General features: G+C 42.9%; 1 protein-coding gene across 2 annotated transcripts; it reads left to right on the top strand.

Annotated features, from left to right (window-relative positions):
• Positions 1 to 20: 20 nt before the first annotated feature.
• On the top strand, positions 21 to 7,220 carry LOC109896692 (mitochondrial inner membrane protease ATP23 homolog). Of its 2 annotated transcripts, none has more exons than XM_020490997.2 (6): positions 21 to 708; positions 983 to 1,028; positions 5,706 to 5,787; positions 5,897 to 6,034; positions 6,141 to 6,224; positions 6,495 to 7,220. In XM_020490997.2, exons 1-6 carry the CDS (start codon positions 558 to 560, stop codon positions 6,696 to 6,698), a joined length of 705 nt encoding a protein of 234 aa, XP_020346586.1. In that variant the 5' UTR covers positions 21 to 557; the 3' UTR covers positions 6,699 to 7,220. The 2 variants fall into 2 exon arrangements, with proteins under 2 accessions (XP_020346586.1, XP_020346587.1); XM_020490998.2 differs by having other exon boundaries at positions 452 to 708; positions 6,478 to 7,220.
• Positions 7,221 to 21,336: the final 14,116 nt, after the last annotated feature.

The raw sequence follows: 21,336 nt of genomic DNA, 5'->3' as shown, positions 1-21,336 counted from the left end.
GACAACATCTCCCAGCAGCCATTGCGTCTTCTATACCGAACGTGCACACACTCAATGTCACTTGCCAATGCATGGAGTAATGTGTATCAATAAACCTTGTTTGTAATTATATTAGAAAAAGCGAATGTATTTTCTGTTAACTAAGCTAGATGCAATGTTGTTGCAGACATTAATTGAATCGTTCACCTCTGGCTTACAAGGTAAAATTAGTTTTATACCGGATATTCTGTTTTCTCTTGTCAATAGCTATTGATCCAAGCATGCCGTGACTATGAAAATAGTATATTCTGAATCGGCATGGGTGGATATAAAAAAAGGTGTGGGTTTTTCTCATATATATATATATATATATATATATATGATTTTTTTTAAATACAGTATATCATAGTCATGGCACACTGTGTAAGAGCTATTGAAGTACGAATATCCAATATTAAACTAATTTGAGCTCGGCCTGGTTTACCACGTGATTTGAAAAACAAAGAATGACCTCTCGTAGCTAGGCTGTGCTTGTTCCTAGAAGCAAAAGTGGCTATTTTAGAAACACTTTCCATGCAATGGATCAAAATAAACCGCAAGAAGAGGACTATGGATATAACCTATTCCCGGAGAGGAATTCGGGAAAGTTCCAAAAGGGATCGATAGCAGAAAGCTTGTTCACTTTCAATCACAAATGTCAGGTCATGCTACAATTCGCAATGGAAACAAGTAAGCTAACAGGCTAGTAAGCTGATATGTCTGTCATCCTCCAAAATATATCGCATGGCAATATTTAGCTAGATGGCCGTGTAACCATTGATGCCGTGTTTACATTTGTCATATACGTCATAGCTATGTTTCTAGCAAGCTTAGCTAGCTATCGTTGAACAGTAAAGAGACTGTCATGAGTAAGTTAGTTAGCTATATGCTAACTGTTGAATGACCTGATTGCTGTCATGGTGCAGGACCGATTAGGCCTAATCTCATTCTATCTCCCTTTCAGGTCCATATGCAAAGCTTCTCCTTGGAGCCATGAAAAGCTCAGGATGGTAAGTGTCAGCCAGCCACAATCATCATCAATCACAACTCAACACAGCTGTCAGCTGCCATAATTCTTCTTCCTCCTATCAGTTTTGGCAGAATAGACACTGTAATGCATATTACTGCCTTTCTCAGGCTGGAGTGTGAAAAACACAATGATCTAAATACCCTAGGTACAAGCCAGTGGAATAAAGAAACCACAACAGCTATTTTGCTCTGCCTGTCATTTGAGCCCAAAATAATTACAAGCGAAAATGTGGTTCCACCTAACTCAGTCAGCTCACAGAAAAATATCACCCTATCCTCAGCATATTGTCTGCTATAACAGAACATGCTTCACAGTAGTACAGTCTCTACCTCCCCACATTCCTCACACTTGCCATCTGGTGTTTCTCCACTAACAATAACCCACTTCCCAATCCACAATGCCCCAACCTCCGCCTCGTCAACAGAACCCTATCCCTCCTTTCCCTCCCCAGATACCTACTGCCTTTCCTCACAGAATACTGGATAGAGAAACTGCCTACCCCGCTCCTCTCCTCTCCCACTCATGATGCTCCTACATTCCATCCCCCCTAATGGGACCACCACATCTCCCTCCTCAAAGCAGCCTTTGCCACCATATTGGCTGCCTCATTTCCTCCTACCACAACATGAGTTGGGACCCACAGAAAACCTACCCTTTCTGTCCCACCTTATAAAGTGCCATCATCAGCTCTATTATAATTTCTGGGCGTGCCTTTGAATTCCCTTCTCTCAGTGCAACCAGGCTAGCTGCAGAGTCTGAACACAAAATTACAGTTTATACCCCACTTCTTCCACCCATCCCAATGCCTACACTAGTGCTAGCATTTCAGCAGAGAAGACAAACTCCATCAGATAGCCGCCTCCCCTGATGTATCCGAAACCGGGGAACATGTATCCCAAACTCTGCTCTCCCACTGCCTGGATCCTTTGATCCATCTGTGAAGATGTGCAAGTAGGGACCCCAGGCCAACGGCAGATGGGCCTCAACCACCAGAGAAGGCTCTCTACAGTCCTTATCCCTAATTACATCAAGAATGGTCATGTCAACATCAGGCTCTGGCAACAGCCACAGAGGAACACACTGCCAGCAGACAGGGACCCCACTTCCAGACCTCCCATTCCCGACTCCACCCCCAATTCCTGCACCTGGGTCACATAGCTTGGCCTACCTCTTCTCACTCCAGTTCCATCTCCTCCCCGTTCCCATGCCTCTCCTAACAGACACCTTGCAGGGTGAGATGATACATGCCCCTGCACTTTCATCCTATAGCGCATGGCCAGCTTAGCTTGTTGCAACCTCCCCCATTTCAATCAACAATGCCGGGATAGAGGTAGTTTGAAATGCCCTACAGCACAACCACAGCACAATTGCCTGTACCACATCCAACATCTGCAGTGTTGTAGCTGCCGCTAAACCAAATTCCATGCTCCCATAGTCCAGCACTGAGCAGATCATTGCTTGGTAAATAATTTGCATGGAGTCCCACTTACCAGAGCATGTCGTATGCCTTTTCAATGTCCAGAAACACCGCCACCTCTCCCTCCTTGTTGGCCAGCACCTTCTTTATATCACAGTCCAGTGCTAGCACTGAGTCCATAGCACACCGTCCTAACCTAAATCCGCTCTGGTATGAGGAAAACATAAATGTACTCTCAAACATATGTACTAATCTGTCTGTGACCATTCTTTCCATTAGTTAACACAGTACAGAGGTCAATGCTATGGGTCTGTATGAACCCGGGTGTGATGCTTTTTTTCCCGGTTTTACAATTGGCACCACTATGGCATGTTTCCACACTGCTGCTAAGGCCCCCTCTTCCCATACTGTATTCATTAATGCCAGTACCTCCTCCAGTACCAAATCATCCAGGTGTTTAAGTTGCTCGTAGCATAGCCCGTCCATTCCTGGGGCTGTGTGTCCTCCTTGTATCACCCGGCGCAGGTCATTCATTGTAAAAAAAACAACAACACATTATTCGGGTGTAGCTGCCATAATGCTTCGATAGCTGCCATGACACTGATTTATTGTACACTGAACAAAAATACACTGCTCAAAAAATAAAGGGAACACTTAAACAACACAATGTAACTCCAAGTCAATCACACTTCTGTGAAATCAAACTGTCCACTTAGGAAGCAACACTGATTGACAATACATTTCACATGCTGTTGTACAAATGGAATAGACAACAGGTGGAAATTATAGGCATTTAGCAAGACACCCCCAATAAAGGAGTGGTTCTGCAGGTGGAGACCACAGACCACTTCTCAGTTCCTATGCTTCCTGGCTGATGTTTTGGTCACTTTTGAATGCTGGCGGTGCTTTCACTCTAGTGGTAGCATGAGGCGGAGTCTACAACCCACACAAGTGGCTCAGGTAGTGCAGCTCATCCAGGATGGCACATCAATGCGAGCTGTGGCAAGAAGGTTTGCTGTGTCTGTCAGCGTAGTGTCCAGAGCATGGAGGCGCTACCAGGAGACAGGCCTGTACATCAGGAGACGTGGAGGAGGCCGTAGGAGGGCAACAACCCAGCAGCAGGACCGCTACCTCCGCCTTTGTGCAAGGAGGAGCAGGAGGAGGACTGCCAGAGCCCTGCAAAATGACCTCCAGCAGGCCACAAATGTGCATGTGTCAACTCAAACGGTCAGAAACAGACTCCATGAGTTGATCATTTTGATTTCCATTGATAATTTTTGTGTGATTTTGTTGTCAGCACATTCAACTGTGTAAAGAAAAGTATTTAATAAAAAATATTTCATTCATTCAGATCTAGGATGTGTTATTTTAGTGTTCCCTTTATTTTTTTGAGCAATGTATAAACACAACATGTAACGATTTTACTGAGTTACAGTTCATTTAAGGAACACAGTCAATGCATTCATTAGGCCCTAATCTATAAATTTCACATGACTGGGAATAAAGATATGCATGCATCTGTTGGTCACAGATACATAAAAAATACATTTAAAAAAAGTAGGGGCGTGGATCAGAAAACTAGTCAGTATCTGGTGTGACCACCATTTTCCTCATGCAGCGCGACATCTCCTTTGCATAGAGTTGATCAGGCTGTAGATTGTGGAATGTTGTCCCACTCCTCTTCAATGGCTGTGCGAAGTTGCTGGGTATTTGCGAGAACTGGAGCACTCTGTTGTGCACGTCGATCCAGAGCATCCAAACAGGCTCAATGGGCATCATGTTTGGTGAGTATACAGGCAATGGAAGAACTGGGACATTTTCAGCTTCCAGGAATTGTGTATAGATCCTTGCGACATGGGGCCATGCATTATCATGCTTAAACATGAGGTGATGGCAGCGGATAAATGGCATAACATTGGGTGTCAGGATCTTGTCACGGTATCTCTGTGCATTCAAATTGCCATCGATAAAATGCAATTGGGTTCGTTGTCCGTAGTTTAGTTTATCCCTGCCCATACCATAACCCCATCACCACCATGGGGCACTCTGTTTACAACGTTGACATCAGCAAACCGCTCGCCCACACGGCGCTATACACGCTGTCTGCCATCTGCAGGCAGATGAGTTTCCCTGAGATGGTTTCTGACAGTTTGTGCAGAAATTCTTTGGTTGTGCAAAACCCCAGTTTTGTCAGCTGTTCAGGTGGCTGGTCTCTGACGATCCCGCAGGTGAAGATGCCGGATGTGGAGGTCCTGGGCTAACGTGGTTACACATGGTCTGCGGTTGTGAGGCCAGTTGGACGTAATGCCAAATTCTCTAAAAAGACAGCTTATGGTGGAGAAATTAACATTTTATTCTCTGGCAACAGCTCTGGTTGAGATTCCTGCGGTCAACACGCCAATTGCACGCTGCCTCAACTTAAGACATCTCTGGCATTGTGTTGTGTGACAAAACTGCACATTTTAGTGGCCTTTCATTGTCCCCAGCACAAGGTGCACCTGTGTACACAATCCATGTCTCCTCCCATTCATTTACACCAGTGGTATTCAAACGTTTTCAATGGAGACCGCATTTCTTTCGGCAGAATTTTTGAGGACCCCATTTTTTTTCCCCCCCAAGAAAATTCAGATGAACAAATAACCTTAAATTCATTGCATTTTCATAAACCAACAAATACATTTACCTAAAATCTTATATTTTCAAATGATCTTTCTCCAAAATGTTTGTAAATTGTCCCATACAATAATCTGTCCTCTTAATATTTGTATTTATTTATTCATTTTTAATTGCCGACCACACTGTAGTTCCCTAGTGGGGTCGCGACCCCGACTTTGAATACCACTGATCTACACTGATGTGGATTTAAGTGACATCAAAGGATCATAGCTTTCACTTGGTCAATTTGTAATGGAAAGAGCAGGTGTTCCTAATATTTTGTGTACTCACTATGTAACACGGGTGTCAAACTCATTCTATGGAGGGCCGAGTGTCTGTTTTTTTCCTTTAATTTAAAATCAAGACAATCAGGTGAGGAGAGTTCCTTACTAATTACTGACCTTAATTCATCAGTCAAGTACATGGGTTGAGTGGAAACGCACAGACACTCGGCCCTCCGTGGAATGAGTTTGACATGTGATGTAATAGCTATATCATGCCGTTATAATGTTAGTTTTTTTTCCCATGCTAATGTACATTTGACATTATGCCACCCCTTTGTGAAGTATTATCCTGTCTCTTCAGTGCAGTGTACAAAGATAGACATTTCTCCTGTGAAGACTGTGATGGGACTGTCAGTGGTGGTTTTGATGCAACATCATCACAAGTAAGACAGCTAGAACCGTTACCTTTGTGTACAGGTTCACATGCTACACTGTGTACTTTGTATCACATCTGTAAGATACCATTCTCTTCCCCCCCACTCTCAATTCTAGATTGTTTTGTGTCAGAATAATATTCACCAGCAGTCCCACATGAACCGAGTGGTTACACATGAGCTCATCCATGCCTTTGACCACTGCCGGGCGCATGTGGATTGGTTTAACAACTTCAAGCACTTGGCCTGCTCAGAGGTGAGACCAAGAAATAAACGTGCATGTTATGGGCATTGTGTTTGTGCTCAGTTTTAATTGTGTTTTAAAGGAAGATATGTTCATTGTTTTGGCTCTTATTTTTCAGATTCGAGCAGCCAATCTCAGTGGGGATTGCTCCTTCCACAATGAAGTATCTAGGTTCAACTTTGGCCTCAAGAAGCACCATCAGGTAATATCTGGAGATAATGTGAATTCACTGCAAACACAATTACATTCTTACTTGTATGTATTTCAGTCAACTAGTATCCTTCATGGCATAGCATAACATGATTTTCCCATCGTGTGAATTGGTATGTCTGAATTGAAACTGTAGTTGAATGTAATGGCAAGTATAGCACTGCCTTTTTCTTCAGTGCTTAGCGTTTAACAAGAAGTGTTTATGATGGCCAATATTCACATGAAGAACTCCCTATCTAACCCAGACACTACTACCTATCAGGAATGTGTTCGGGGACGTGCCTTGCGCTCCATCCTTGCTGTTAGGAAGGTGAGCCGAGAGGAGGCAGAGAAAGTGGTGGACGAGGTATTCGATACCTGCTTCAATGACCACGCCCCCTTTGGCCGCATCCCACATGACAAGAAGGATGCCAATTTTGCCTACAGAGATTTTGAGAACCGAGATCGGTATTACGCAAACCTTTAATGTGTTATTACATGCACAAATGAATTTTTATTTAATTTCCATGGGTGCTATTGTGAGGATCCTTGCAGAAAGCTGGGCAACCTACCACTGCCCTCAGCAGAATGACTGTGTCAAAAATGGTATGAACTTACCTCCTGAAGGGAAATATTCTGAGGTCTTTCTCTCTGTCATTTAAATAAATCAAATGATATAATAAATTATGTTTTTATGGCACACTTTTGTGGACTCTAATGCTATAACTAAAGAATATGATGGAGAGGTTTCCTTTTGGACATTGATAAATGTGGCCCAAATATAATTTTTGTCATCCTTTTAGAGAGGTTCCAACGTTTGGTGTTTATGTAGGGTATATGATGCCTGTAAAACTTATTTCAAGACTGAAAGGTGGGAACAGATTTCCAAGGGGGACTTTCCACCCCTCTACTCTGCCATGTAACTGAACTGGGAGTTCACTGTAAATAGATTTTATTGTACTGTACTGAATAAGTTGAAATAAATATTTGATTATTATGAATAATATGATATTGAGCCTTGATTATTATTGCATTAGCATTTATGAATTGACAAAGACGTTTCAAAAACGAATTCTACAAAGTGCTCAGTTAATACCCAATTTACATTAAACAGACACAGTATTCCCTGAAGACGGTATGAAAGCATGCATTAGTCCATGTTAGCATCATTCCTTCATCCATCAGATGAGCAAATCATTTCTTGAACAAGTTGGACAAGTGATGTTACTTCTCAAGACCTTCATATCCAGTGCCTTCTGAAAGTATACATGCCCTTTGACTTTTTCCAAATTTTGTTGTGTTACAAAGTAGGATTAAAATGTGTAAAAATATGAAAAATAAAACATTACATATGTATTTATTAACCCTTTGAGTCAATACATATTAGAATGACCTTTGCCAGCGATGACAGCTGTGAGTCTTTCTGGGTGAAAGACGCTGCATGTTCAATCTGCATTGGCCGTGCAGAATTTATGGTGATGTGGACTCTGCAGAATCAGGGATTTCATACTTCATGCTTCGCCGAGCAGCTCCGAGCTGTTGTCAAGGAAGTGAGTTTATGTTTATACAGGACCTCCTGCCCTCACCTACTGTCAACCAATCATGTAAATGCAGAGCTATACGGAGCCCTCAGTATTGATTTTGCCTCCGCAATTGCGTCACACAAGCCATACTGCGCCTCCGGACACATTTTTGGATTAAGCCTGAATTGTCCCTAAATCTCAAATAAGAGTTTCGCATACTTGGATAACACAATATTTGCACATCCGTCTTTTGAAAATTATTCAAGCTCTGTCAAGTTGGATGTTCATCATTGCTAGACAGTCATTTAAGTCTTGACATAGATTTTCAAGCCGATTTAAGTCATTCAATACAGCATTGTACACTCTTGCCTGCATCTAGCTGAGTTTCTATTGGACAAATTCAGGAATGTTTATCCTTGTTTTATTCCGTTTGCGTCCCTTTACGAAATGTTTTTCAACAGAATCGGCGGAAAGAATTCAGCCCTGATCATGCGTAAACAGAGTACACTCTCATAACAGCCACGTTGTATTCCTTCTCTTTCCTTCGTTTGTGGACTTCAAACAGCTGTATGTGACCAGGCCAAACCATAAACGCTACACACAGCCGACATCGTTGTCACCGTATTAGCTAAAGTAACATCATAGTCAGCATAGCTAATACAACAAATGCCTTAGTAAACCCGCTACAATTATGCAGTTACGTTACAGTGTACAGTCATTAAGCAGTTACACTGGCGGGCCCCGTGGCAATAAATGAGTGAAAACCAAAAGCTGACCTTGACTTGGAAGAGTTCCAGTGTTGTATTAGAAAGTCATAGCCAGCTAGCTAACATAGTGTCCCTCTGTTTGAGCAGGGTCTTCAGTAGGCTAAACTATCTAGCTGCATTTGCTAGCTAAGTAAGTGAAACTGAAAGCGAAAATAAATTACGAAATCTCTTGCTTCTCCATCATTTTGGAATAAATTAATTTGTTCAAAACTGTTCAACTACTGTCTTTCTCTCCGTTTCAGTCAACTACTCACCTCATTGTATACACTGCAGTGCTAGCTAGCTGTATCTTATGCTTTCAGTACTATATTAATTCTCAGCGTCTTTGATTGGGTGGACAACATGTCAGTTCATGCTGCAAAAGATTTGATAAGCTGGAGGACATCCTCTGGAAGTTGTCATAATTACTGTGTAAGTCTATGGAAAGGGGTGAGAACCATGAGTCTCCTAGGTTGTGTATTGAAGTCAGTGTACCCAGACGGAAGCTAGCTGTCCTCCGGCTACACCATGGTGCTACCCTACAGAGTGCTGTTGAGGCTAATGTCAAATCAAAGTTTATTTGTTACATGCGCCGAATACAACAGGTTTAGACCTTACAGTGAAATGCTTACTTACAGGCTTTAACCAATTGTGCAAAAAAGGTATTAGGTGGACAATAGGTAAGTAAAGAAATAAAAACAACAGTAAAAAGACAGTGAAAAACAGTAGCGAGGCTATATACAGTAGTGAGGCTCTAAAAGTAGCGAGGCTACATACAGACACCGGTTAGTCAGGCTGATTGAGGTAGTATGTACATGTAGATATGGTTCAAGTGATTATGCATATATGATGAACAGGGATTAGCAGTAGCGTAAAGAGGGGTTGATGGGTGGCGGGACACAATGCAGACAGTCCGGTTAGCTAATGTGCGGGAGCACTGGTTGGTCGGGCCAATTGAGGTAGTATGTACATATGTATATGAATGTATAGTTAAAGTGACTGTGCATATATGATAAACAGAGAGTAGCAGCAGCGTAAAAGAGGGGTTGGGGGGGGGGCACACGATTGAAATAGTCCGGGTAGCCATTTGATTACCTGTTCAGGAGTCTTATGGCTTAGGGGTGAAAACTGTTGAGAAGCCTTTTTGTCCTAGACTTGGCACTCCGGTACAGCTTGCAATGCGGTAGTAGAAAGAACAGTCACTGACTGGGGTGGCTGGGGTCTTTGACAGTTTTTAGGGCCTTCCTCTGACACTGCCTGGTGTAGAGGTCCTGGATGGCTTGCAGCTTAGCCCCAGTGATGTACTGGGCCGTACACACTACCCTCTGTAGTGCCTTGCGGTCGGAGGCCGAGCAATTGCCGTACCAGGCAGTGATGCAACCAGATGTTTTCAATGTTGCAACTGTAGAATCTTTTGAGGATCTCAGGACCCATGCCAAATCTTTTTAGTTTCCTGAGGGGGAATATGCTTTGTCGTCCCCTCTTCACAACTCTCTTGGTGTGTTTGGACCATTCTAGTTTGTTGGTGATGTGGACACCAATGAACTTGAAGCTCTCAACCTGCTCCACTACAGCCCCGTCGATGAGAATGGGGGCGTACTCGGTCCTCTTTTTCCTGTAGTCCACAATCATCTCCTTAGTCTTGGTTACGTTGAGGGATAGGTTGTTATTCTGGCACCACCCGGCCTGGTCTCTGACCTCCTCCCTATAGGCTGTCTCGTCGTTGTCGGTGATCAGGCTGTTGTGTCATCTGCAAACTTAATGATGGTGTTTGAGTTGTGCCTGTCCATGCAATCGTTGGTGAAAAGGGAGTACAGGAGGGGACTGAGCATGCACCCCTGGGGTGCTCCAGTGTTGAGGATCAGCGTGGCAGATGTGTTGCTACCTACCCTCACCACCTGGGGGCAGCCCGTCAGGAGGTCCAGGATCCAGTTACAGAGGGAGGTGTTTAGTCCCAGGACCCTTAGCTTAGTGATGAGCTTTGAGGGTACTATGGTGTTGAACTCTGAGCTGTAGTCAATGAATAGCATTCTCACATAAGTGTTCCTTTTGTCCAGGTGAGAAAGGGCAGTGTGGAGTGCAATAGAGATTGCATCATCTGTGGATCTGTTTGGGCGGTATGCAAATTGGAGTGGGTCTAGGATCATTTGTGATCGTACCTCGTCTAATTTATTGTCCAATGATGGCACGTTGACGAGTAATATTGACGGTAACGGCAGCTTTCCCACTCACCTTCTGCGGGTCCTCACAAGTCATCCCGCTCTGTGTCCCCTGTACCTGCATTTCTTCCTCTTGCAAATAACAGGGATGTTGGCCCTGTCGGGTGTTTGCAGAATGCCCTGTGCATCTTGCTTGTTGAAGAAAAAATAGTTGTCTAATCCTAGGTGAGTGATCGCTGTCCTGATATCCAGAATGTCTTTTTTTGCCGTAAGATATGGTTGCAGAAATATTATGTACAAAATAAGTTACAAATAACGCGAAAAACCCCCACATAATAGCACTTGGTTGGGCGCCTGTAAAACTGCTGCCATTTCTTCCGGTGCCATTTTTCCATGTAGACCTTTGCAAAATAATGTGTTTTAATCAGTTATTTGGTGATGTGATTATATTTAATATAGTTTTATCTAAAAAGGATAACTTTTTTAGATGTTTTACAATTTACATTTTTATGAAATTCACTGAGGAGGATGGTCAACCCCTTCCTCCTCTGAGGAGCCTACACTGTTGCCCTCTGAATGTCAGTGCAGCTGAGGCCTCTCTTTCTTAGTGTGTGGGGAGAAATGCTTAAAAAAAACGTATTTCACAGACAGATGATGGCAAACACTACCTTTACACCTTATGAACTTCCTCTGTAAAATGCAATTTGGGACATTTTTATAGCACATTAGCATTTTAAGAATCCGTTATCCATCTTCTTTGGATTAATGAGGAACAGTTCCGCGGGAAATAGCCTCATAATCTTCCCCCACCATTTGCTGTATATGGTGGCTTTCAGGCTATCGCAAAGAGTCCAGACATCGACATTTGAATTGTAATTAGAAATTGTGTGGTGAAAGTTACACTGTACTTGTCTTTAATGTACACTCCACCAACAGGCACTACAGAGGGCATACATCTTACAAGGGATCAAACAGCAAAAGGAGTCGGTTGAATAGGACAAAGAAATGAAGTAGTTTACAAAATATTGCACCCTCATAGGCAAGCAGGGGATTAGTGTTAACTGCATAATCACTAAACAACAGCAGTTAGAGGAGATTAACCAAAGGACTATGGGAATATAACACAAGAAAATATACTGGCATTCAAATAAAACAATACAATTACTTGTAGAATGATTAACTTAACTATGTTAATTGCCATATTGAATGACACTGTGCTTTGTGCCATTCTCCTTGTTTTTTTTTCTCCATACATTCACTTGAGTATGTGGATTTATTACTTTTATACTTGTTTGAATGGCTGGTGTAATTTTTACTCTAATTCAATAGGTCCTTACTGTAGGGTATTTTCCCAAATCTGCCTCATGTTAACTTTAGTAACATGATTTTGGAATTGGAACTGACTGACTTGTACGTATTGGGTGATTTCACACAACTCAGTTGAAGTGTAGTACACTTCACCAATGTCGAATATATAAATGTTTGATCGTTGCGTTCAAGACCTATGACAATTCACGAGTCATCTTATCTGTAGTTCCATCATTGTCCTCAGGATGGCAGTCTTGATGTATCAAACTTCAGGCTATAGTGGTCGATTAGACTCCATAAAGAAGACTGAGAAGAAAGTGCAATCACAGTTTTAGTGATACAGATGATTTAATCCATTTCAATGAGCCCTGGTTCAGGTGAATGCCAGGCCTTTATAGGGTAAAATAGAGCATGGTGATTAAGTTACCACTGAGAGAATGACTTATCTCATTACTCCATCCATTTAAACAGGCAGCTCCCACTGAGTTCTAATTAGAATGTTCCCGCATCATTTAAATCCCCCTGCCTTCTCTAATCTACTATAGGACAACACATTAACGCAGACCTCACTGATGAACTAATGTGTTTAATTTGAATCATTCCAGATTTGGTTGAGAGGGATAATAGAGACACTAAAAACATTCACTTGTGTTTTTGGAAGTAATCTTTAAACTTGAAAAACAGAAGGAACTATGACAAGAATCCGGTTTGTGCCAAAATTCCACAAATAGGTTCCCAGCATTTTGAAAGCATGGCTCATTAGTAATGTTGGCACTGGATTGTTCTTGACTTTTTTTTGGCAGGGACAGCCCTGGGTAGATGCTTTGTGCCACGGTACAGTTTTGAAAAGGCAGGTGTGAAACCAAGCTTATTATGCCAGGACTGAAGCAGGTACTCGTTCTATTTGGATGGCGTTTCCAGTCCAGAGAGCGAGCTAAGAACCATGCTGAAGTGTAATACACTACTTACCGGTAAATATGAAACATGGGTAAAAACCAGCTGGAGAGAGACGAGACCAGTAGAATCTACAGTATATTGATCCTGCCAATGTTATCTGTCTTTCAAAATACCCTGGCATGTGTCCATCATTATGTTCAAGGTGTATTTTAGCCAGTTATTGCCTGTTTCTCCACATCTGTTGTGTATGGTGATTACCATAAAAATGTAAATGACAGTTCATTCTCACACTTTTTAGGATGCTTTATGAGGTTTCATTTAAGCCCAAATTAAGAGTTCTGAGGAGTGATATAAAAGGTTAGGTCACTCTTTTTGCTAAGATGGTCATGCACTGCCCAATCTCCCTCGCTCTTGGGTAATGCTATAACAAAATAAAAATATTGAGTTCATCAGTGCCTGTTCTTTAGCCTGAAGTGGACAATGACTTTCAGCTTATTGAGGACAAGGTTGCTTCTCTAAAGATGGATTCCTGAATCATTAAATGTCCTTGTAAATCACTCAATACACGAAAATATCATGATGTAATGAAACTTAACAAATATCAGCTGGTTTAGCACCGCCTTTAAGGATGTTAAGTGATCACTTATGTTATGAATGATATAATTGAAATATATGTAATATGTAGGCATACTGTAAATTAAGAAGTGCCCACATTGTGCCATTATGGGTATTAATATGATTGGGAAAACTGTTATCAGCTCACTCTGACGGAATTGAAACGACTAGCTATCATTATAATTCACAGCACAAAGCCACCTCAGGCTAAGCATCTAACCTGACGATTAACTTGCCCAGCAGGTAACTGTTGTAAGAGGTGCTCAACGTGGCCATTGGAAATCAATTAATTATGTGTGTAGGGAATTTAATTAAGAAGGTGTTTATAGGTTGGCACAGACCCAATGGCCATCATCCTCTTCTTTATATATATTTTAAAATGTAATGAAGGTTTGGTACTGAGTCTCTGGCTAGTTTTAACGGTGAACTGCACATATTAACAAATTAATTACCTGGCTAAACAGTTCTTAAGTGAACACAGAGGTCACTCTGTGTTCACAGAGTTACGGAGGTTATTGAGATCAATTTACAATTTAAAACACCTATATATTCAACCTCCCCCACAGACAAATGTGTTCATTGCCAAGCTTCTGCAATGAACGATCCAATGAAACACTGTAGGCTTATTATTCTTGCAAAATGATTTTAATGAGTGAAAAATATAATTAGGCTAGTCCCTTCTCAATTTAGTGTCCCTACTTTGGCTTGATCATTATGAAGTCATCACTGTATCTACATCACCACAGTATAATAAATGTGTAACTGTGTAACATATTCAACAACAGTTGTATTAATCTCTGCTCTCAGACATACATAGCATGTAAGGTCAGGGCAGAATAACAGGTGGTTTAGTGATACGAAGCATCTTAACACTGCACCTCATTGTGTCTGCTAGATGACAGAGATGAAACGAATGTTCATAAATGACTCTTGGCAGATTGTTAGCATTCATGGCAGAAATGCTCAACAAATTCTTCAGCGGTAATTAATGTCTGCTGGCATTTGAATCTTCATTTTCCACTAATGATATGCATGGTATTAATTAAGTGATTAGCATAACAACCATTGGACAATGTCCTGGGGGAAGAGCAGGGGGGCTGCTTTTTCTCTCTGTGAGCCATGTGCTCATTAATGAATCCTTTCAGCTAACTCCAATAACCTTAACAAACTTTCCTCCACAAACATTTTGTCATTAATATTGGCTAATTCATTCATATTCTCTTTCCGTGAATCTGGAAGCAAATGTGATGTACCTCACTCGTCCACCTTGAAGCAACACTCAAGCACATAATTGCAAAACAACCCAGTTTGGCCTCAAATTACTGATGTTATTGATAAAAAATGCATTTGAATGAAAGCAAAGTTTTTCAAGCATCGATAAAGATGGAATTTTGGTTATCATTAGTGTATGTGTGCAGGGTGAAAATTAAGAGGATGATTCAATCCATGTATGTTCAACGCAAGGGTAAATTACTCCATGCCTTTTCATATTTAACAAATGTTCAAATATAGATATCAACAGCAGGAGCTAGAATTAGGCAGAGTTGCAGTGGGGGAAGGGGAGTGTAAATCCATATTTACTATGTAGACTAATATGCCACAAGGATCAACATTCTGAGAGGACCAGGGCTACAGAATAGTATGACTCCTCTACAGGGAACTGAGAAAGAGAAAATCGGCATTTGCTCCCCTCTGCTGTGCACAACAGGACTGTCCCAGAGCTCCACTGAGGAGGCATGGCACCCCAGTAACCACCACAGCCCACGGCTTTGCTTTTTCTCGCTGCTCTGAGAGGGACGGAGGGAACCCCCTGATACTGGGAGGCAATTAGCTTGAAGTTTGTGCAGCAGAGCCTTTGCATGCACTTGACTTTGAAACAGTGACAATGACTGTCAATATGAAGGCCAAACCTACCATCAAACTTGATATAACATAACAGTATGGTGGTGTTAAACGCTCCCTGACTTTGAGCTCTTTGTCAGTCTCTGCTCCAAGGACACAGAGGAGAATCACTCCATTCTCCTAGCTATTGCTACATTTGCAAGACAGCGGTCTGCCTTCTCTGCGCCACAGAGTGGCCAGGGGAGTTACACATCATTGAAGGGAGCAGCAGGACTAGGATTGCCTTGAGGTGGTGGGCAGATCTCTCGTGAGCCAATTTAGAGTGACCTTGAGTTGTCCCCTGCGTTTGGAAGTCCTGATAAGTGTCCCCTCAATCTGGGGGCTTTGTCACACCCCTGTGCGTGTGGTCCTGCAGCTATGAGAAGGAAGTGAACCCGAACAACTCTGACCGTCAGGGATTACTACACTGAGACGCAGAGCCAGGGACACAGATAAGAACAGATTTGACGCCTTTCCCTGAAAATGTTCAGTACTTTGTTGAGGGAAAATGGATTGTATAACACATACTGCCTAGCACACAGTTACAGTAGGAATTAGTCTTATTTTGATGAAAGGTCAAACATTTGATCAACTTAGGATCAGAAGTGTACTGTGTGTTTACATTCATTAGCAACTACTAAGGTGATTAGAGAGACTCCAAGAAGTGGTGGATGAAAAACCCTCAGAATTATCTTTGAGTAATCCATAGAATGGAACTCTCCTGTCTAGGTCAATTTGATTGATTTTTGAAAAGGCGTTTCACAGTATAGACCGAGAGATGCTTTGGAAACTTATGGCACACTATGGAATCCCACCCAAATTCAGGATATCATTAACCTGTAACCTATCACGAGGGAAGTCCATTAGAAATTAGGACTGCCTGCTCTGTTCCATCCTCTTCCACTTTTGTGTCGACTGGATCTGAAAACAAACAACCAACAATAACCGAACCCGTATTCAGAGGAGCCTGGCCGAGCAGCTAGAGGATCTCTGCTGATGATTTGGCACTATTAGCACACACTCACCAGCGACTCCCATACTGTAGAAACAATGCAGCTATGCTTGGACTTCAGATCAACCCCCCGAAAATGAAAGTCGTGAGGATCAACAATAAAGACAACGCACCAATAACCATGGAAACAACCACCTAGAGGAGGTACTGTAGTCAGATTCTCCTACCTAGGTAGTGTGATAACTGTGGATGGAGAAAGATGTGAAATAAATAATTGGTAAAGCAAGAATAGCATTCAACACTACATTTTTTAATTTTTTAAAATTTAATTTCACCTTTATTTAACTAGGCAAGTCAGTTAAGAACAAATTATAATTTACAATGGCGGCCTACCAAAAGGCAAAAGGCCTTCTGCGGAGACAGTGGCTGGGATTAAAAAAGTATAGTAAAAAAATATATAAATATAGGACAAAACACACAGCATGACAAGATAGACAACACAACATTACATAAAGAGAGACCGAAGACAACAACATAGCAATGCAGCAACACATGACAACACAGCATGGTAGAAACACAACATGACAACAACATGGTACCAACACAACATGGTAGCAGCACAAAATATGGTACAAACATTATTGGGCACAGACAACAGCACAAAGGGTAGGAAAGTAGAAACAACAATACAGCACGGAAAGCAGCCAGTAAGAGTGCCCATGATTGAGTCTTTGAATGAAGAGATTGAGATAAAACTGTCCAATTTGAGTGTTTGTTGCAGCTCGTTCCAGTCGCTAGCTGCAGCGAACTGAAAAGAGGAGCGACTCAGTGATGTGTGTGCTTTTGGGGACCTTTAACAGTATGTGACTGGCAGAACGAGTGTTGGATGGTGGAGGATGAGGGCTGCAGTAGATATCTCAGATAGGGGGAGTGAGGCCTAAGAGGGTTTTATAAATAAACATCAACCAGTGGGTCTTGCGACGGGTATACAGAGATGACCAGATTACAGAGGTATATAGAGTGCAGTGATGTGTCCTATAAGGAGCATTGGTGGCAAATCTGATGGCCGAATGGTAAAGAACATCTAGCCACTCGTGAGCACCCTTACCTACCGATCTATAAATGATGTCTCCCTAATCTAGCATGGGTAGGATGGTCATCTAAATCAGTGTTATTTTGGCAGTTGGGGTGAAAGAGTAGTGATTACGATTGAGGAAACCAAGTCTACATTTAGCTTTAGCCTGCATCTTTGATATGTGCTGAGAGAAGGACAGTGTACCGTCTAGCCATACTCCCAAGTACTCGTATGAGGTGACTACCTCAAGTTCTAAACCCTCAAATGTAGTAATCACACCTGTGGGGAGAGGGGCATTCTTCTTACCAAACCACATGACCTTTGTTTTGGAGGTGTTCAGAACAGGGTTAAGGTTAGAGAATGCTTGTTGGACAATAAGATGGCTTTGTTGTAGAGCATTTAACACAAAATCCTGGGAGCGGCCAGCTGAGTATAAGACTGTATCATCTGCATATAAATGGATGTGAGAGCTTCCTACTGCCTGAGCTATGTTGTTGATGTAAATTGAGAAGAGTGTGGGGCCTAGGATTGAGCCTTGGGGTACTCCCTTGGTGACAGGCAGTGGCTGAGACAGAATATTTTCTGACATTATACACTGCACTCTTTGAGAAAGGTAGTTAGCAATCCGTGCCAAAGACCCCTCAGAGACACCAATACTCCTTAGCCGGCCCACAATAATGGAATGGTTTACCGTATCAAAAGCTTTGGCCAAGTCAATAAAAAAAGCAGCACATATCTTGTGGGATTGTCAATAATCTGAGAAAGATTTAGGGAGTCCCATTGCTTTAGGACTTGGTCAGGTGGTTTAAGCATGTCCCAGTTTAGGTCACCTAGCAGGAGAAATTCAGACTTAGTGTAAGAGGCCAGGAGAGAGCTTAGGGCATACAGGCTGGTGCTGATGGAGGACAATAGTACCCAGCAACAGTCAACAACAAGCTATTTGAAAGTTTCATACTTAAAACCAGCAAATCAAATTGTTTGGGGACAGACTTGGTGGAGACAACCGAGCACTGAAGGTGATCCTTGGTAAAGATTGCCACTCCCCCACCTATGGAAGATCTGTCTTGCTGAAAAACATTGTGACCAGAAAGGTTAACATCAGTATTCAAACAATCTTCCGTAACCAAGTCTCAGCCCCTAACATGGAACCCACAAGACAAGCGCATAAGAGGAAGACCTAGAATGGCCCGGAGACAAAGCACAGAGCAGGAGATGAAGGCTGAGGATCTGACATGGCAACGCCTGGAGCGGAAGGCAAAAGGGATGGGGGTGATTCATCGATGGCCTATGTTCTGTAAGGAACACAAAGGCCTAAGTACGGAGATCATAAAAAAACAATCAGACAAAGACAATCACAACTCTCTCTCCCATCCAACCAAACCAAACAACCATCCAATGTTTTGATCCAACGTCAAAGCAGAAAGACTTCTCACCCACATGAACTCCTCATCAACTTCTGTAGGGTGCCCCGGTCAAACGAGTCTCTAATTGCACTTTGCATGTTCGTTAACCTGCGCTGGCCCACAATCCACAGGGGGTTCATTATCCGGGAGGATGGCCCTCCACGGTACGTCTCTGACCCAGTCCTTGAACTGGCCCACGTCGACGTTGCATCTCACTCTCATTAGTAACAGCTAGGCGAGTGAGGCAGCCGAGCCACGAGCCCAGTGCTACAATACAATCCACTGTTATTGATCAGCCTTTGTATTATGCTGTGGTCGCCCCGAGGCAGTGTGCAATTAAAAAGCAAAAGCTGTGAAACCATACACACTTAGCGTGACATAATGAATGCATGCTAATTATTTAATTTGAGAGTAGGAAAGAAACTCTGTGCCCTCTCAGACAGTGGTGTTGAGGAGAGAGTGAAAACAAACAAAGTACAGATGTAGGATCTTAATTTGATCACTCTTTTGTTGCTGAGAATCTTCCTGTGCTGCAGAAAATACAGATGAGCTTTGTGATATACATTTTTAAAAATGAGTTACAATTCATATACTGAAATCAGTTAATTGGAATAAATTTAACATGACTGGGCAGGGGCGCAGTCATGGGTGGGCCTGGGAGGGCATAGGCCCACCCACTTGGGAGCCAGGCCTACCCACTGGGGAGCCAGGCACAGCCAATCAGAATTAGTTTTATTACAGATTGAAATACTCCTCAGTTTCATCAGCTGTCCAGGTGTCTGGTCTCCGACGATTCCGCAGGGAAACAGGCCGGATGTGGAGGTCAGGGGCTGGTGTTGTGGTTGTGAGGCCGGTTGGACGTACTGCCAAATTCTCTAAAATGATGTTGGAGGAGGCTTATGGTAGAGAAATGAACATTCAATTATCTGGCAACACCTCTGATGGACAGTCCTGCAGTCAGCATGCCAAATGCCACTTCCTCAAAACTTGAGACATCTGTGGCATTGTGTTGTGTGAAACAACTGCACATTTTAGAGTGTCCTTTTATTATCCCCAGCACAAGGTGCACCTGTGTAATGATCATGCTGTTTAATCAGCTTCTTGATACGTCACACCTGTCAGGTGGATGGATTATCTTGGCAGATGAGAAATACTCACTAACAGGGATGTAAACAAATTTGTGCACATTTCTGGCATCTTTTATTTCAGTTCATGAAACAGGAGACTAACACTTTACATGTTACGTTTATATTTTTATTCAGTATATATTAACAGTATTGCACTTTTCATGTAGCTTACTTTTGTCCAGCTCACCACTGATCAAGCAACATTAAGGACTAAACAGTAAAATCCTGGCATTGCAGGATTCTTTTTCTACAACGATACTGGTCAAATTAAGATCCTATATACGTATGTAATCATCATAGCATGTCTTGAAGGAATTGAATCGAATATTTCCCGTGTAAATGATAACCATGTTATGATAAGATCAGACAGACATTCTCAAACCAAAGATGAGATGAGATTCATTTTGTCTTGAAAAAGGTTCTGGCAGTAAAGCAGCACAACCTTTCACTGTAAGGACCGACGCTGGAGTAGAGAAACAAGTACTGTGCGTCAACATTTAATAAGGAACAGACACGGAACAGCGTCAGCACACGGGTAACACAATGACATACGACCATTAATGCTGAGGCGGGGAACAGAGACGGGGAACAGTTAGATATAGGGAAGGTAATGACAGAGGTGATTGAGTCCAGGTGAGTCCAATAATTGCTGATGCGCGTGACGGGGGAAAGCAGGTGTGCGCAATGATGGTGGCAGGAGTGCGGGAGCCTGGCGCCGTCGAGCACGAGCAGGCGTGACAGTACCCCCTCCCCTCTAGGGGCGCCACCCATTGTCCCACCTGGGCAGGCCGGCCGAGGCACGGGCGCTAGACAAGCCGGCTGGGCGTGAAATCCCAACAAACTTGGTGAGGCGTGAGACACTGGCGAGCCGGCTGGGCATACAATCCTGACGATACGGCTGAGGCCTAGCATGGTATGGGCGCCTTCTGAGCCAACCGGGGCAAGAAACCTCTCGAGCCTCTCTAGCTGGCTTAGGTACCTGTTCCATCGGTGGCGGCCCCCTGGACCCAACGTCACCACCAATTGGAAAGCCAGCACTCCCCGATGCTTTGTTTGTTGGCTTCAGCATTCTGTGAGGACCGACCCTGGAGAAGAAAAGCAAGTACTGGTGGTCAACGTTTAATAAGGAACAGACACGGAACAGCGTCAGCACACGGGTAGCACAACGGCATAGGACAATTAATGCTGAAGCAGGGAACAGCGTCAGCACACGGGTAACACAACGGCATACGACCATTAATGCTGAAGCAGGGAACAGCGTCAGCACACGGGTAACACAATGGCATACGACCATTAATGCTGAAGCAGGGAGCAGCGTCAGCACAACGGCATACGACCATTAATGCTGAAGCAGGGAGCAGCGTCAGCACAACGGCATACGACCATTAATGCTGAAGCAGGGAACAGCGTCAGCACACTGGTAAAACACAACGGCATAC

This window comes from Oncorhynchus kisutch, linkage group LG9, assembly GCF_002021735.2.
Source record: "Oncorhynchus kisutch isolate 150728-3 linkage group LG9, Okis_V2, whole genome shotgun sequence".
NCBI lineage: Eukaryota > Metazoa > Chordata > Actinopteri > Salmoniformes > Salmonidae > Oncorhynchus > Oncorhynchus kisutch.
Note: the sequence above shows the minus strand (reverse complement) of the source record. Positions and strands in the feature narration are given on the sequence as shown.